The 19,402-nt window shown below is 43.8% G+C and overlaps 1 protein-coding gene across 3 annotated transcripts in view; it reads left to right on the forward strand.

The window, feature by feature from the left end:
• LOC126184520 (elongation of very long chain fatty acids protein AAEL008004-like) overlaps nucleotides 1-19,402 on the forward strand; it is a 647,799-nt gene that overhangs the window by 535,784 nt on the left and 92,613 nt on the right. For 2 of the 3 annotated variants that reach the window (XM_049926915.1, XM_049926916.1), the window contains one exon: nucleotides 742-798. The exons of the other annotated variant lie outside the window; for it this stretch is intronic. In XM_049926915.1, coding sequence (XP_049782872.1) covers nucleotides 742-798 — 57 coding nt within the window. The remainder of the gene's footprint in view (nucleotides 1-741; nucleotides 799-19,402) is intronic. 3 annotated transcript variants of the gene reach the window in all.

A 19,402-nucleotide genomic window follows, 5' to 3' on the forward strand; every position in this document is an offset into this window, starting at 1 on the left:
ATGCTTTAATTACGGAACACAGAAAAGTCGTTGCATGTTGAGTGCTTCCTACTTTTTAATCATTTAAACACTCCTCAAAAGCTTCACCTTTGGCCATACATGAAATTCGCCATTATTTGATAAAGAAAATTAAAAATCCCTTTAGCCACATTCAAGCCTGTAAAACTCAAATGTTCTGAATATAAGGAGATTTGCTAGTTGCTTCCGTGGTTTTTGTCTCTCAGTTACTGTAATAATTCACCTCGAAATGAATGTTGGGTTTCCAATAAAGACGAATTTCTAACTAAAATCATATCATTATTGAAGAACAATACTATTTTCGTGAAATACCTTCATATTCACTTATAATAAGAGCGGTTACGACGTATAAACCGTTTTATATCAGAATACAATCTTGTTCTCATATAAATATGTTATCGGCAAATGGATTAGTTTAATAAAACTGTATATACATACCGTACCCAAGCAACCAGCTAGCAACAAGACAGTCTATATTTTCAGTGAGTCTACTTACATTTTTGCAAGTTTTGGTAAATGTCAAGGATGCTCATATCTCACTAACAATTGTAATGACACATTTACTTTCATGTGGTTGCGATATCCTTAGTGGTTTCTTGTGAATTAATTTCTGTTACGCCCCCTTACCACTGACCTCGAAACTAAAGCTAGTCCTCCGCGAATAGCATTCTCCAGCATAGTACACCTACCAAATTTCTGATTATATTTCGTTTATGTTTCCAGATGGCGAACACTTGCTGGTGGTACTACATCTCGAAATTTACGGAATTTTTTGATACAGTAAGTTCAACAGTACTTTTTATTAACACGCACTTGTAAATATGCATCCGAGTCTAATAGCGTAAACTGTTGGTACTGTTGTTCCAAGATACATGCATGTTGTGGGTCAAATAACCGAATTACTTGCGTTTGAAAAATCCGCAGCCAAGAAACTATCTTTATTTAGGCACCAGATGCGTTCCCTACCGAACCTTTTCCTGTGCACTGGAAGCTTTTTATATTGTTTTTTACATTTATTGTTGCAGCTGTTGTTGGATGCAAAATCAGTTCAAGACTTTTCACGCACATGTTCTAGACAGTTCAAGTGGTCAAATCCTGGACCAGTGCTCGTACACACACACACACACACACACACACACACACACACACACACACACATACGCACACATATTACACATACTCCTCTCGCAGAAAGAGAGAGATTTACAGCAAATAACTGTTAAGTAAAGTACTGCAGTAAAGACAGAAAGACAATACATTTAACTGCAATGACAAACACGAAAAAACAGGTGTCATGTCTCGTTATAGCTCGGCCAAGGTGGGTATGAAAATACAGAGAACGGTATTCTAAAGTGTAGCAGAAATTTCGACAGCAACGGCTGGCGCACACAGCTACCACAACTGGTAAATACACAAACTGCTTTTGCAATCTTCATCAAGCTGCACTAAATATGTGTAAAACATTACTATTATGCTCCACTGACAATTATTCCATAAAATGCAACACAAAATGCGTCTGGCGCAAAAATAGAGAAAACTTTAGCAGTTGCGTGACAGCGGATTTTTCAGATATACAAATGTTTGCTTCATATGGGAATACAAACCAAAGGACTAACTGGGTGACGGCCTATGCCTGTCTGTTGACAGTACAGGCGTCTTCTACTACCTAATAGGTGAAGGATTCAACAAAAATATTTATCAAAGTACGCCTATATTGAGCCATTACTTTTTCATAGCTGTGCTAACCTATTTCACTAACAAAAGCTGCTGCGCTTTTAAGGGATTATTCTGTATAAATTTTACATTGCATATTGATTTTCAAATGCTTATGAAAGCCCCAACCCTCCCTCTTTGCATCCGATGTAGTAATAGCTCTGAATAAGGTAGTAGTCAGAGCGCAAGGCTCTGTTGGTAAATACCTTCTCCTTAATTTTAATTTACCATCCTCTGATGTAATTCTGAGTTTGATTTACAAATGAAATGGTGCCATTTGACATACTTAAAATGGTCTACACTGGACTCTAAAGTTAATAGACCGATATTTGATTAAATGTGGATGTTAGATTCTTTCCTTTCATTCTGTCGACATTTTTCTGTGGTAAGAGTACTAAAATCTACCCCGCTTTAAGATTTTCACCAAGTTATTTCTCTGGGATACCAGACTACTGTGCAGTTACTGTTCCCCTTTTTTTTCGCTTTTCCTTTGCTGCTGATATCGATTGTTACCTTTTTCCCATTGGAGCCAATTGTAGTGCCTAGATGTATCTGCCTAATGTAATCGGTGTTGGAACGTCTTCTCAATCACCATATGCATTTTTGTCTAGTTTTAGATTTAGTATTGTGAATATTGAAATTATCTCTATAAGCTTTTACTTCTGCTTTTAGCACAACCAAAACATCTGCAAAGCGTGGACCAAATGATATCACTTCTTTAAACTATTTCTGATCTTTACTTTAATTTATTCTCATCATAAATTGCTTCTCAGTTCAATTTTTACTACTACTACATACTCCCTTTACGTTTGACAGGAATAAATAAACGTCAACTAACTGGATAAGTAGTTGTCCAAACTTATTTGCATGGCCGTGAAGTACTTGTTTTTGCCAGCTCTTCAGTTTTTTGGTCTTTCTAACAACTTTGATCTCGTGCAACGATTAAGCAGAATGAAGAATATCGTGAAGCCCTGCTTAAGGAGTTGGTTAAAGTTCTGTAGCACGTGCGGAACGAAACAATTGATTGATTTTGTCAGTTTTTGCTTATGGTGAAATCAACGAAGCAGAGCCTAGTGAAACTACAAAGCCTTTCCCGGGAATCTTCTTTCTCATTGATCCTTCTCGAGTGTGTAAGACATTCCAATGGCACAACGTTAATAAATTAGTCTTACAATTCTTCAGCTATAGTCAGCAACCAAAAAGAAGAGAGATTTTTCAAAAAAACTATCATGATGTCGAAGGGGATTAATGCTATCACAAGGGTACTTAACCCACCCGTAAACTTGGTCGTTAACGCATATCGTTGCGAAGGACTCAACCCGGAAATTGTTAGTTAGAGTCGTCGTGGCGGAAGAAATTTTCATCGTCCAGCTTTGACCGAAAAAGAGTTGAGAAGTGATCACTAGACTGGGTGCCAGCGTACTGACACGGCTGATGAGTAATACACTACTGGCCATTAAAATTGCTACACCACGAAGACGACGTGATACAAACGCGAAATTTAACCGACAGGAAGAAGATGCTGTGATATGTAAATGATTATCTTCCCAGAACATTCACACAAGTTGGCGCCGGTGGCGACACCTACAACGTGCTGACATGAGGAAAGTTTACAACCGATTTCTCATACACAAACAGCAGTTGACCGGCGTTGCCTGGTGAAACGTTGTTGTGATGCCTCGTGTAAGGAAGAGAAATGCGTACCATCACGTTTACGACTTTGATAAAGGTCGGATTGTAGCCTATCGCGATTGCGGTTTATCGTATCGCGACATTGCTACTCGCGTTGGTCGAGATCCAATGACTGTTAGCAGAATATGGAATCGGTGGGTTCAGGAGGGTAATACGGAACGCCGTGCTGCATCCCAACGGCCTCATATCACTAGCAGTCGAGATGACAGGCATATTATCCGCATGGCTGTAACGGATCGTGCAGCCACGTCTCGATCCCTGAGTCAACAGATGGGGACGTTTGCAAGACAACAACCATCTGCACGAACAGTTCGACGAAGTTTGCAGCAGCATGGACTATCAGCTCGGAGACCATAGCTGCGGTTACCCTTGACGCTGCATCACAGACAGGAGCGCCTGCGATGGTGTACGCAACGACGAACCTGGGTGCACGAATGGCAATACGTCATTTTTTCGGATGAATCCACGTTCTGTTTACAGCATCATGATGGTCGCATCCGTGTTTAGCGACATCGCGGTGAATGCACATTGGAAACGTGTATTCGCCATCGCCATACTGGCGTATTACACGGCGTGATGGTATGGGGTGCCGTTTGTTACACCTCTCGGTCACCTCTTGTTCACACTGACGGAGCTTTGAACAGTGGACGTTACATTTCAGATGTGTTATGACCAGTGGCTCTACCCTTCATTCGATCCCTGGGAAACCCTACATTTCAGCAGGATAATGCACGACCGCATGTTGCAGGTCCTGTACGGGCCTTTCTGGATACGGAAAATGTTCGACTGCTCCCCTGGCCAGCAAATACTCCAGATCTCTCACCAACTGAAAACGTCTGGTCAATGGTGGCCGAGCAACTGGCTCGTCACAATACGCCAGTCACTACTCGTGATGAACTGTGGTATCGTGTTGAAGCTGCATGGGCAGCTGTACCTGTACACGCCGTCCAAGCTCTGTTTGACTCAATGCCCAGGCGTATCAAGGCCGTTATTACGGCCAGAGGTGGTTGTTCTGGGTACTGATTTCTCAGGATCTATGCACCCAAATTGCGTGAAAATGTAATCACATGTCAGTTCTAGTATAATATATTTGTCCAATGGATACCCGTTTATCATCTGCATTTCTTCTTAGTGTAGCAATTTTAATGGCCAGTAGTGTACTTCCATCCAACATACGATATGGCCCTGGATCATTGGTCAGCTGTTTCGCAGGGATCAGTTAACAGGTCCAGCTCCCGACACATAGGCTGCTTGACGTGCGCTACTGGTGAGTTGTCACTTATTGTTTTCTATGGTGAATTCCTGATGACCGTTATACAGACAATCGTTTTATGAGAATGACAGATACGGAGGGAAAGATTGCCCTACCAACCCTACAGAACTAAACAGCTGCTGTATATCTGGCGAAACTGCATGTAGAGCTACTGGATATGCCTTCAGTTTCCCTTTACTTTACTTAAAGGGACCCAGACACAGATAAGTTTCACAAATTTTCTGCATCCTCATATTTTATTTCTCACAAAGCAGCATCCAGGTATCTATTTACTTAAAAACAGAAAACAGCACTCTCGTATGCACAGCAGTCCATCTAGGAATTGCGTGCTTATTATATCAATGTAATGCCGACGTAATCGTATCACAGTATTGGCAATCACACTCGCCTTTTTGTATTTTGATGTTAGCGTCATTGTTACGTTGCCATGGTACCAAAAATCACAATATTCTAATTAAATCGTGATCATAAATATCTGCTGAGCTGAGCCCGATCAAATGTGCGTAGGATCGACCTGGATATTAACTGAACCTATCATCAAGTGACGTGATGTCATGGGCTTATTATAACGTGTGTGGTTCAGTTAACCTGAAAAGAGGATTAAACAACTGTGGCAGTCCAGCTCCACCTCACCGCAGGTATCAAAACGCGAAACTGTGAACTATTCAATAGGTACGAGATCGTATGCTCAAATTCACAACTCCATTCTGTGTGTAAAAGACCCTCCATGTTCTAGTAGTCAGCTATAAATTGTTACTTTACGTTTCAACGATTACCTCTTGCTCTTCGACGGGAATGCATCTTACTACTGTCCTAATTGTGCACGTCTACTCAACGATACGTTAGCCATGCCGATGACGCCAGAATAACCTAATGATGACGTGTTGGTATGTAATTTTAAGGAGGCGTACACACGTTGACACTCACACACTGTCCGCCGCTCGTGGTCTCGCGGTAGCGTTATCGCTTTCCGAGCACGGGGTCCCGGGTTCGATTCCCGGCGGGGTCAGGGATTTTCACCTGCCTCGAGATGACTGGGTGTTTGTGTTGTCCTCATCATTTCATCATCATCCAGGAAAGTGGCGAAATTGGACTGAGCAAAGATTGGATAATTGTACGGGCGCTGATAACCACGCAGTTGAGCGCCCCACAAACCAAACATCATCATCATCACGTTGACACTAGTCAGCCATCTTCCTGCCGACGAGGAACAAGGTAATTCTCGAAATGTTGAATGATAATTCGTAAAAGAACGTCGAATATGTTAGATAGCGTGGTCAGAAATAGCCTGGAAAGTTGTAGAGATGTTGCAGGGTAGGCTGTTCTCAGAAATAATTGTTAAGAAAAAAAATCGATACGTTCGTATTGAGATTAGCCAATCAAGCTGTTGCTTGCGCAATTTCGTGCGGCCCATCAGATACTATTAGTGTCAGGTGTTCTCGTAGTGTAGGTGGCAGCACACGAGACTGCTCAGCCGCTGGGTCGGGTTCAGTCCTTACTACCGTCCAATGTCTAATTTTTGTATCGCTATCTCGTTCAGCTTTGGAAGGCCAAACGAAGAACACGTTTGTGGACACCGTCCCTGGCAGGCCGCTTGTAATTTGAGCGCATAACGGCCTTATCTGCTAACTGCAATGCTAATTAACTCGGAAACGGAGCAACGATCGTATTTTTTTCTTAACTAACATTTCTCAACATAACCTACCCTGTAACACCCATGCAAGCCTTTCAGACTTTTTCTGTCCACCTTGTATAAAGGTACAGCAGTGAAATACTTCGTGGTCATGTTAAACTATCCATTAACGCATGTAGTTTTTATTTACACATGCATTTCTATACTTTACAACTTGTTATTACGTACGATGAACCTGAATACCACGGACAAAATTTTAGTGGTTGTTCAGGGTTATTTTATGAGTATTTAGGTATAAGGAATCCGTGCTCTCCGGTGGTTCTTCACTGAGTATTTGCATTTGGTTTGATTTATCACCCCCTTTTATCATTGTAATAGTATTGCATTGAAAATGGCGGCGCGATAGTGTATTAGTCGAGCTCAGTATTATTGCATCTGAGAATGAGTGTGCTTCGGTTGGGTTATCGTGAGTTTTTGTCGTGATATTTCACGAAGACACGCCGAACCACTTGGTAGTATATGTAAAAGTGTCCTGAAAGCATTCACAGTCCGATGCGTTTTCCTTACTCACAACTGTAGCTGTTCACTGCAACGCCAGCGCATGTTTACGATAACGACTACGGCAGGCCAAGAGCAATAATATCGTCGAGTAGTAAATGTTGACGATATCCGTTGTTTGCCTTCTTTGAAAACAAAGTTGTTACTTTCACTCATGGTATTTGCTGTCGATAACAGTAATGCCCGCTTTACTCTTCACATTCAAACTTAGTGTGTACTGCTGGGTTCAGTCTCAGGTTTGCGTTGCCAGCTGTGTTAATTGTATGTTAAAAGTGATACGCAACAGCACTAGTAGATTTACCAATAAAGAATTGACGCATATGCACCTCGTGTATAGTTTAGTGAGTGCAATGGCAGAGCAGCACAACTACGCTATGCTGAGATGTTTCCGCAGCAATGGCAGTCACATCCGTCTGACGGGTGTTCCATTACTCTTTTTTGTGTTGTACGTTTTGGTAATAACATGTTACAAGCTTTTCATTGTTGTGAAGGTATTTTCACAGACACGTAGGTAAATGAGGAAACAAATGGAATAGATCATAATCACATTTTTACTGTGTGCTGAGACACCAGTGACAAAATGTAGTTAATACTAAAATCTAAAAAAATATCCTTCAATAACCATATTAAGATTTCTACGCGTTCCATTCTTGGGTGGAATGTACGTAGAATGACTGATTATATGTCTCTGTGCGAACTGTTACTAGCTTAATTTTTTCTTACTAGACCGCTCATAGGGGGCTTTATACTAAGATTTCGCTCTGAAAGTAGGTTCACTGAATTTGCTGAGTAGGTTTATCCTAGATATTGGGCACCTTCATTAAGATCTGCGCTACTTCAAACTATGTTTATGTCCTCGGGCATGGATGTTGTGATGTCCTTAGGTTAGTTAGGTTTAAGTAGTTCTAAGTTCTAGGCGACTGATGACCTCAGAAGTTAAGTCGCATAGTGCTCAGAGCCATTTGAACCATTTTTTATGTCGATGTGTTGTTGCGATGAGGAATCAGAAATCTGTAACATTCTTCTTCTTTTTTTTGTGCCTTTGTCCTACACCAGCACAGAATCGGCCTGGTTATGTCGCCATCGCGTTACCTCCTGGGATGGAATTATGTACCCCAACAGCTTACGAGATGTGCTGTTCATGTGAAATTGAGCGAAAGTCTTCTAAATATTTACGAATCGTGTAACTGAGGGAGGGCGTGGGTAACAGACCGGTATTCACCGAGTGAGATGTGGGAAACCGCCTCAAAGACCACATCCAAGCTGCCCAGCACACTGACCCTCCTATAATCCGTTCATCATAAGAATAAACCTGATTTAAACAAACACAAACGCGATGATTGGTCAGAAGCCGTAGCACACGTACACTAGTGTTGCTACGCTCTTGGAAGTAGGTCCTACTTATGTGTTAGATATCTTATTACTAAGTTATGTAACTTTAAGATATTCAAATGTGTTAACAGCCTTCAACGTTTTTCTTAATCACGCTTTAGTTACGTAGTTTTTATTTCAAAAATCGTGTACAGTCACAGTCTCTGCATCGTTGTGCTCTGATTGTCGCGCTCTTAATGCGCAGTATGGAAATGGCTGAGGCTGCTTTCTGTTCCATAGTGAAACACGCGTGTGGAACACGGTTAAAAAGTGCCGTGAAATAGACTGTAATTGATGTTTTTCATAAATGTATGGAGATAATCGGCTTTGAAGTTTTCCCAGCACTGTATATGATTTAGTTAATAGGTAAATATACATTTAACGTGTAACATGTAACGGACCATGAACCAAAGGCGGTTGTTCGTGCGTTGGTGCACATCACCCCACTATCATATTTTTTTCTCATTCAGTTTTAAATATCTACATCTCTTAATTATAAAACTCATCATCATTTTTTGTGAATAATGCACTCTTTTGTTTCTTATTACATATTGGACGCGAAATTCCTATTTCCATTTCAAATACAAATTCTTAATCATCGATGTTTTATGGAATATTGTTCATAAAAGTTGCTTAAATTCAGAAAAAATAACAATTTAATTTTATAAGTCAAAAATTAAAAACCAAATCCTCTTTATTTGGACTATGTCCACCGTTTTGTACCACAAAGGTAAATAAGTATCGTAAAAACATGAAAAACAGTATATTCACAGCATCGAGCACATCGTAAAATGCTGCATTTTTACATTTGCTACTGTACCATTACAATATGAACCCAACAGAACTGATCTGGAGTCAAGCTGCGGGATTCGGCCCGAGAAGTAACAAGACTGTTAAGCTGCCAGACGAATGGAACTAACGCACGCAGCTTTTTCACACGGCACTGCTGAAGGCTGGCGGGATATAGAAAGGCTCATCATGAGAGAATGCTGCGCCCGATTGGCTTCGTGGATTCTGTTGTTGATAGGCTCGTTATCAACGTAGCACGTGACACTTCCAGAACTAAAATGTATTTCTCGTAATCGGATAAGGAAAGGGCTAAGAGATTACCAGACGACTGACTGTAAGTAATACTTCAGTGGCTTCAATATTTAACTATATGGTGAAATCATTCAGTACTCTCCTACGTTACACACACCTTAAGCAGAAAAATTACCCTATTGTTAAGTCAGGACTTTTCATCATTCTTGTTTTTAATTACAATAGTACGTTAGCTAAAAACGATAACGTGTTGCGATTTTCGTCTAGTCATCTAAGGAGCGTACTGTGAGAGATTTGCAGCTTATTATTTCATTCTGCTTAAATATTAAATGACATTCGAAGCATTATTGCTTCTCTGCTCGTCTCTTTTTACGTGTGAACTGCAGCTGTTCACGTCACTACAGGCTGGCTGTACCAGCTGACCGGCCAGTGCTGTCCAAGTTAAATGCGCCGGTAAAGCTGTTGTCCTGTATTATCGCTAAGTTGATATGCGCGTAAAGCACAGCACAAAACGTACCCTTATCATCGTACTTGACAGTATCGATACAGCTAGGCTGCAGTCCAACGTGAAACGGAAATCCAATGAGGCTCCAGCAAAGGCGGAAGAATACATAGTGCAATCTTTACATCAGGTTTATTCTTATGATGAACGGATTATAGGTAATCCGCCGGGCTAACTCGATGCGGGGTCGGCTCATGTCTCCGCCCCGCCTTAACACGCACAGCTATCCGGTCGGGTAGTAACAAATCAGTTAGCGCATGGCACAAGTCGTTGTCGATCAATAGACTAATGCAAAAAAGTAAGTGATTTTTATAAGGTTGATATTTGGACACAGTGATAAATACTTGATCATAGCGTTGACCAACGGAAAAATGCGGATATGCTCCTGTGAGGTACCAGTTGCCTCGTTCTACCGTCGTCAACACATTTAAAAACTTTGGCATGCGAACATATTAGCGCACTTTTTAACATGCAGCTCATGTCTCACTCCCACAAATTCTCATAGCTGTAACTCGCAGACACCCACTACTCCATCGCTATAAGTCACTTATACTCATCCACCCTTTCTTGCCCATTTTCACGTGATTTTTATAAGGTTGATATTTGGACGCAGTGATAAATACTTGATCATAGCGTTGACCAACGGAAAAATGCGGATATGCTCCTGTGAGGTACCAGTTGCCTCGTTCTACCGTCGTCAACACATTTAAAAACTTTGGCATGCGAACATATTAGCGCACTTTTTAACATGCAGCTCATGTCTCACTCCCACAAATTCTCATAGCTGTAACTCGCAGACACCCACTACTCCATCGCTATAAGTCACTTATACTCATCCACCCTTTCTTGCCCATTTTCACTCACTCGTTTTGCCAAACTCATTGTTATTATCTCTTTCTGTCTCTCTGTCACTGTCTCTTGTCTCACAGCGACAGTCTCCATCAAAAATATGGTTCAAATGGCTCTGAGCACTATGGGACTCAACTGCTGTGGTCATCAGTCCCTTAGAACTTAGAACTACTTAAACCTAACTAACCTAAGGACATCACACACACCCATGCCCGAGGCAGGATTCGAACCTGCGACCGTAGCAGCAGCGCGGCTCCGGACTGGAGCGCCTAGAACCGCACGGCCACCGCGGCCGGCCCAGTCTTCATTGTTCTATCACACTACTATTGTCTCCTTTCACTGTCTCCTTCTTGCTCTGTCTTACTGCTACTACCTCATTCATTCGTTTCCACTGCTGCTCTCTCACCACACAGCCCCTATCTCTCTCGTCCTTGTTGTCGTTGCATTGACTCTCTCTCTCTCATTATCAGTGGCTCTCACAAACCTCCACTTTCTCCTTCTCTGTATTCCTCTCTCACTGGCACTGTCTCCTTCACTCTTTTCCTAACACTGGTATGTCAATGTCAACTATGTTCCTCTGCCATTTGGTCCCACTCTTTCTCTCACACTGTCATTGTCCCCTTCGCTCTTCCTATACCACAGCCACTATCCATTATCTGCCAATATTTATTACTTTTCCTTCTCTTTCCCTCTGGCACTGTCTCCTTCTCTTACAGCAAAAAAAACGCGAATATGTTCGCAATCCAAAATTTTTGGGAAAATTTTTAAAGTTGCTGAGGAAGGTAGAATGAGACATCTGCTTCCCCACTTTTCAGTCAGAGTCTTTTAAACAGGAGCATATTCGCTTTTTTGTGCTCCGATAGGAGCAGTTTTCCGCTGTTTCCCATCTTTTCCCCGCTACAGCACCGCATGTCACTTATACAAAAAGAACTTCATGGATCATTAAATTTTTGATAGTTTACTTATATGAAATTGAAATAACGCAAAACTTAATTTTACATCTGAGACCAGATTTTACGTGCACAAAAATTTTTGTATGTGCTTCAGTACAACAACATGGAGTTCCCAGAACCTTTCTGGCGATAAAGGAGGCTCTTTACGGCATATTTCTCCGTGCTACCTCAATTTTAATCGATAAAGATATCACGAAAATTGTCAATATAGTTCGAGATCTGAATCTTAGGAATATATCGCAAAAATTACAGCATTTTTTGCGCATAGCCCTCTTTGAATCTGCGGCTTGGTTTTGGTAACCATATTTTTAGTGTGTTTCTCAATAATGGATAAATACTTTTGAAAACGGGGAGATGCCACTTCTAGAAAAATGCCTAGAGAATATGCCGTTCAAATGTGAGCAGTTTGCTGCGGTTAGTTATTTACATATCCTCTGCAGAAGACGAAAAAATGGTGAACATAGCTTTGTTCAGGTTTTCTAGGAGCCACCCATGAATTAAATGGTGCCTCCATAAGCCCCATAAGGCGCACCATACACACCTAACGCAAAAAGGCCCAGCCGATTTGCTCCGTTTGCTTAAGCTGGTGGAAGTGTAGTGTCCGGCCCACTCATCTAATATTCGGTGCCTAGGAAGCTGTTTTCTCGGATAGCTGGACAACAATTCCAGCAAATCATATTAATGGAGTTTATTACAGTAAATTGAACTGACAATACTTAACTTAGCGGATTTGCAGTGAGGTGTCGCAAGCAAATGGCGACATGCAAATAATCAATGTTCTTCGATATATACACTACTGGCCATTAAAATTGCTACACCAAGAAGAAATGCACATGAGAAACGGGTATTCATTGGACAAATATATTATACTAGAACTGACATATGATTACATCTTCACGCAATTCTGGTGCATAGATCCTGAGAAATCAGTACCCAGTACAACCACCTCAGGCGGTAATAACGGCCTTGATACACCTGGGTATTGAGTCAAACAGAGCTTGGATGGCGTGTACATCTACAACTGCCCATGCGGCTTCAACACGATACCACAGTTCATCAAGAGTAGTAACTGGCGTATTGTGACGAGCCAGTTGCTCGGCCACGATTGACCAGACGTTTTCAATTGGTGAGAGATCTGGAGAATGTGCTGGCGAGGGCAGCAGTGGAACATTTTCTGTATCCAGAAGGCCCGTACGGGACCTGCAACATGCGGTCGTGCATTATCCTGCTGAAATGTAGGGTTTCGCAACTCGTTCGACCTATACTTGAGTATTGCTCATCAGTGTGGGATCCGTACCAGATCGGGTTGACGGAGGAGATAGAGAAGATCCAAAGAAGAGCGGCGCGTTTCGTCACAGGGTTATTTGGTAACCGTGATAGCGTTACGGAGATGTTTAACAAACTCAAGTGGCAGACTCTGCAAAAGAGGCGCTCTGCATCGCGGTGTAGCTTGCTCGCCAGGTTTCGAGAGGGTGCGTTTCTGGATGAGGTATCGTATATATTGCTTCCCCCTACTTATACCTCCCGAGGAGATCATGAATGTAAAATTAGAGAGATTAGAGCGTGCACGGAGGCTTTCAGACAGTCGTTCTTCCCGCGAACCATACGCGACTGGAACAGGAAAGGGAGGTAATGACAGTGGTACGTAAAGTGCCCTCCGCAACACACCGTTGGGTGGCTTGCGGAGTATAAATGTAGATGTAGATGTAGATGTAGAGCGAATGAAGGGTAGATCCACGGGTCGTAACACATCTGAAGTAACGTCCACTGTTCAAAGTGCCGTCAATGCGAACAAGAGGTGACCGAGACGTGTAACCAATGGCACCTCATACCATCACGCCGGGTGATACGCCAGTATGGCGATGACGAATACACGCTTCCAAAGTGCGTTCACCGCGATGTCGCCAAACACGGATCCGACCATCATGATGCTCTAAACAGAACCTGGATTCATCCGAAAAAATGACGTATTGCCATTCGTGCGCCCAGGTTCGTCGTTGCGTACACCATCGCAGGCGCTCCTGTCTGTGATGCAGCGTCAAGGGTAACCGCAGCTATGGTCTCCGAGCTGATAGTCCATGCTGCTGCAAACTTCGTCGAACTGTTCGTGCAGATGGTTGTTGTCTTGCAAACGTCCCCATCTGTTGACTCAGGGATCGAGACGTGGCTGCACGATCCGTTACAGCCATGCGGATAAGATGGCTGTCATCTCGACTGCTAGCGATACAAGGCCATTGGGATCCAGCACGGCGTTCCGTATTACCCTCCTGAACCCACCGATTCCATATTCTGCTAACAGTCATTGGATCTCGACCAAAGCGAGCAGCAATGTCGCGATACGATAAACCGCAATCGCGACAGGCTACAATCCGACCTTTATCAAAGTCGGAAACATGATGGTACGCATTTCTCCTCCTTACACGAGGCATCACAACAACGTTTCACCAGGCAACGCCGGTCAACTGCTGTTTGTGTATGAGAAATCGGTTGTAAACTTTCCTCATGTCATCACGTTGTAGGTGTCGCCACCGGCGCCAACCTTGTGTGAATGCTCTGAAAAGCTAATCATTTGCATATCACAGCATCTTCTTCCTGTCGGTTAAATTTCGCGTCTGTAGCACGTCATCTTCGTGGTGTAGTAATTTTAATGGCCAGTAGTGTAAAATTTCCAACGCAAGGAAATAATACTGTTCACAAGTCACGGCTCGTCTTCTGGTGCGGCCGAGGCTTCTTTTTTTTCCCTTTATTGTAATTTTCATACCTATACAGATACATAGGTAGGCTGGCAGCAGCATCGTACGCTGCTCTTCAGCCTTCGATTTTCCAATGAGAAAAAACATTAAGAAGATACATAATAGATAGAGTGTCGGGTAAAAAACAGTAGACACACAAAAATACAAAACACGGAGCCGTTCACACTCGATGAAAATTACACTGAAACACGTTGGCACGGCGCACAAACACTGATGATTCGACGGCACAGGTGAACGTAGGAGTGTGACGGTGAACACTAACACAAACACGACGGCACACACACAAGAAACTGATGGCGATGATCTCCGGCGCGCGAATGTCCACGTAACGTGTGCGAGTCCGGGGACCTGCCAAGAGGGGTAGAGGGGTGAGAGGTAGGGAGAGGGGAGAACAAAGATGCCAATGGTAGAGGAGATGGGAGGAAGAGTAGAGGGACGGGGATAGGGGAAGCCCGGGGGAGGAGTCGGGAGAAAGGGAGGAGGGAGGGAAGGGGGAGAGAAGGGAGAGAGTGTGCCCAAAGGAAACAAACACAGGAAGAGGGAGGGAGGATCAAAGTTGGTAGGAGGGGTAGATGGAGGGGAGGAGGGCATCATCAGGGAGGGGGAGCTGGCGGAAGCCATCTTGGGAGAGGGTGTGGAGAGTGGAGAAACTGAGAGTAGGTGGGACATGGAAGTACAGGCGCGACAGCGGACGGCGGGAGAGGATGGGAGAGACCAGCAGGTGAGGAGGATCGAGTTTGCGGGAGGTGTAGAGGATCCGTATCCGTTTGAGGTAAAGGCGGAGGTGGGGGAAGGGAATTAGGTCGTACAGGATCCGTGTGGGGGAGGGGAGACGGATGCGATAGGTGAGGCGAAGAGCATGGCGTTCCAGGATCTGAAGGATTTGTAAAAGGTAGGGGGAGCAGAGATCCAGGCAGTGTGGGCGTAGCAAAGGATAGGGCGAATGAGGGATTTATAGGTATGGAGGATGGTAGAGGGGTCCAGACCCCAAGTTCGGCCGGAGAGGAGTTTGAGGAAACAGAGGCGGGAGCGTGCCTTGGCTTGGATCGTTCGGAGGTGGGGGATGCAGGAGAGGCGACTGTCAAGGGTGACACCAAGGTACTTAAGGGTGAGGGTGAGGGCGATAGGACGGCCATAGATGGTGATGCAGAAGTCGAGGAGGTGGAAAGAAGGAGTGGTTTTGCCTACTATGATCGTCTGGGATTTGGCAGGATTGACCTTAAGCAACCACTGGTTGCACCAAGCGGTGAACCGGTCAAGATGGGATTGGAGAAGGTGTTGGGAGCGCTGCAGGGTGGGGGCAAGGGCAAGTAAGGCAGTGTCATCGGCGCACTGGAGAAGGTGAATGGGGGCTGAAGGCGGCGGCATGTCCGCCGTATGCAAGAGGTACAGAAGAGGGGAGAGGCTGGAACCCTGGGGCACACCGGCGGAGGGGGAAAAGGTGTAGGAATCCATGTTGTGGATGGTGATGTAGGAAGGACGGTGGGAAAGAAAGGAGCCGATCAGACGGACATAGTTAAGAGGAAGGGCGAAGGTTTGGAGCTTGAAGAGGACACCAGAATGCCACACGCGGTCATAGGCTCGTTCAAGGTCAAGGGAGAGGAAGATAGCGGAACGACGGGAATTAAGCTGTTCGAAGAGGAGATGAGTGAGGTGAAGGAGGTCATCGGAAGAGAAGGACAGTCGAAAGCCACACTGGGTAAAGGGAAGGAGGCGGTGCTGGCGGAGATGCTGGTGGATGCGTCGGGTGAGGATGGATTCCAAGACCTTGCTGAAGACCGAGGTAAGGTTGATGGGACGGTAGGAGGAGACAGCGGATGGCGGTTTACCGGGTTTAAGGAACATCAGGATATGGGACGTATTCCACGGGTTGGGGTAGTAGCCGGTGGACAGGACCACATTATGGAGCCTGGCCAGGGTGGAAAGAGGCAAGAGCTTCACGAAGGTGACGACAGGTGACACGGTCGTGACCAGGAGCGGTGTTGCATTTCGTGTGGAGTGTAGCAATGAGATCCTGTGTAGTGATAGGGGCATTGAGTCCTGTGTGTGCAGTGTTGTCCAAGTACTGGAAACCAGGGGCGAGGGGAGGGACAGAAGTGTCAGTTCGATCGCGGAGCCGAGGCTTGGCGGAGCGGCGCTTATATTCTCTTCAAATGGTTCAAATGGCTCTGAGCACTATGCGACTTAACTTCTGAGATCATCAGTCGCCTAGAACTTAGAACTAATTAAACCTAACCAACCTAAGGACATCACACACATCCATGCCCGAGGCAGGATTCGAACCTGCGACCGTAGCGGTCGCACGGTTCCAGACTGTAGCGCCTAGAACCGCACGGCCACACCGGCCGGCGCTATATTCTCTTCGTATAGGGGCCACTGCTGTCGTGGTGCGGTCATAGTCAGCATACTATTGGCTGACGTCGTCTCTCAGCCTTCTCGGCTGTTACGTTGCAGGGCGACGTGCCGGCGCTTGATGTTACGCCGGAACAGGAAAATATTCAAAAATTGACTCTGTACTGTAGAATAATTAAAGTGAGATGATGCTTCTGTTGGGTATACAAGTGTTCAATAGACCGAGGACTTTTCTGTCACTAATAGAAGCCAAGAGACCAGCCCCGAAAATATTCCGTTTTTGTAAGAGGCTTTTTGGAACATCGCTAAACATTATTGCTGTCATAGGAGTGTAGCGAATGATGTAATAATAGACAGAGAAACAAAATTGTTTTAAGAAACTAGTAATGCTGCACGGTAGTGTACTATCTGCCATAGTTGGAATATTAACAATTTCAGTGTTGAGCTGCACATATTCTAGAACAGTGTACTAGGATAGACTTTGCCGATGTTTTTAAGCAGTCTTCTTCGAAGTCTACATGTAGGTTTGTAGTCTGAAGCCTGCCGCAGTCGCTTACCCACAGCGGAGATGACATTTCAGATACTCGCGCGGTTTCATTTCTTGTTGCTACTGCGACTCATCACACTGCAGCTGGGAGCTGAATTTATTAAGAAATAAAATACGCACCCAGCGCAAACGTGAAGAAGATTATGCGAATATGTCATGGAACAGAAACACAAAAGTTGTCCTGGTACTGACATCTCGGAAGAATGGGAGAGGAAGATGACATTTCCAAATATGGAACTGAATGTATCTTGCAAGCCGATGAAGAGGAATACCTGAGAGATTAGAATTTAACGTTTCGTAGACGTAGAGATAGTATGATAGAAGAAGGATTACAGTGTGCGCAAACAAGTAAAGCAAGATTTTACGGTTAAAATAGGATTCATCCGCAACATCACTCGGGATGGAGGTGCCTGCAAATGAAAAATGGGAGAACCTAAACGAAACCACAATATATAGAAACATTTATTAAGTATTCATTTTGATTACTAATTAAGTAAAGCACTAACGCAAAATAATATAATAGAATTTACCTGTTAATGGAGGTTATAATGAATAAACATGGAATCAGCTGAAAGCTTCCAAGCTATTTTCATTATTGATAAATATTATACGTCGGATTAGTTACCAGAAATAGACTTAGAAGTATAACCACAGATCTGAAAGGTTTTCTGATAACTCTGGGTTGGGTTTTGTATGATTAATAGTGCGCTTTCGGGTGGCAGCACCCAAAGAATGTGGCTGGGTCGGTCGTCGTCCATAACATGGAAACAACAACTAGGCAGAACACCCGAAAACGCATTACTAATCAGTCGCACCCTGAGAGAACACAACTTGTTTACTATGCTTTCGATGCCAGAATTTACATTTTTCACCGACAGAGTATGCAAGTTTGTGCCGTAATTCGCACAGTTCATAGCTGTAACTTATATTCCACTGGATCCACCTCTGAAGCCGAGGCCACTAAAGCGTGCTAGTGGACTTGTGCTCAAACTAGAGGCTGCCGGTTCGAAGCCTGGTGGTGTAAGAAACTGTCATCGCCAGTATATGGCTGACGAGGGAAGGAAATGCGATGGTGTAAAGTTTTTAATCACCAGACCTTGCGCCAAATTTCTTGGCTAAATCTCAAACCTCTGTGCAGTATTTCATACAGTGAGAGAAAGCGACAGGTATTGTTCGAGAAAAAGAGGCTTTCACCCTCTCCTTTACTTTCGTTTAATTTCATTTTGTTACATAATCATCTATAGCAACAGAAATACGAAATTACACTCAAAGAAGACTCATCACTTCATTAAAAATAATGCAATATGAATGAAAATTACTCGTTCCACATCATGGAACATGAAAGTAACTATCTAACTAACTAAGAAACTGGAGGAAGGCAACGGAAAATCGCCTCCACCAGCACGTTTCTAGAAGACCTTACTCAGTGTCTTCATAGAAACCAACACTTCTGTTCGAATAAGAACGGAAACAGCCACGGTACCAAACTTTTCCATCCTAATTTGCTATGCATTGGAGGGCGATGGGCACAATCGCATCATACCTTAAATTTCCACCACAGGTGAATACCACGTCAAGCATATGTGTAAATCATGGTAGGTACATGGATTCGAAGTACATGCCTTGGAGTCTGAAGGCAATCAATTTATCTGCGAGGTTTTCATTCCAACGCAGAGATTTCCGATTTTGCTGGGAGGCGATTGGAGATCCGTTGGTGCCAAGCTTGTACGCCGCTTCCGGGCGGACTTCCAAACTCATCTACGAGAATGTTCGGCCAGCTTCCAAGTTCCGCCTCAGCCGCTATGTTGCCAAACAAATCGTGCACGTGCTACATTTCAGCAACTTCGCACCTCTTACGAGCAAACAGTAACAGAAACCCCGTTCCTTACATATGATTACGTCAATGTGTTACGAGGGAACAGCAACAGCAGCCCCGTTCCCTACTTGCGATTACGTCAGTGTGTTATCCGACCTGCCTTTCAGAGTTTAACAGTTCAATTAATAACATCCCGCAAAAACGAACGCGAGTGATGTCGCGATTCGAAAACAAAGGATATGCCTTCTCATAAAAATTTTTCAGCCTACAGTAATTTATCTTTATTATTTGATTGGTGAATATAAGGACTATTAGAGTTACCTTCTTACGG

Source organism: Schistocerca cancellata, chromosome 4 (assembly GCF_023864275.1).
Source record: "Schistocerca cancellata isolate TAMUIC-IGC-003103 chromosome 4, iqSchCanc2.1, whole genome shotgun sequence".
NCBI lineage: Eukaryota > Metazoa > Arthropoda > Insecta > Orthoptera > Acrididae > Schistocerca > Schistocerca cancellata.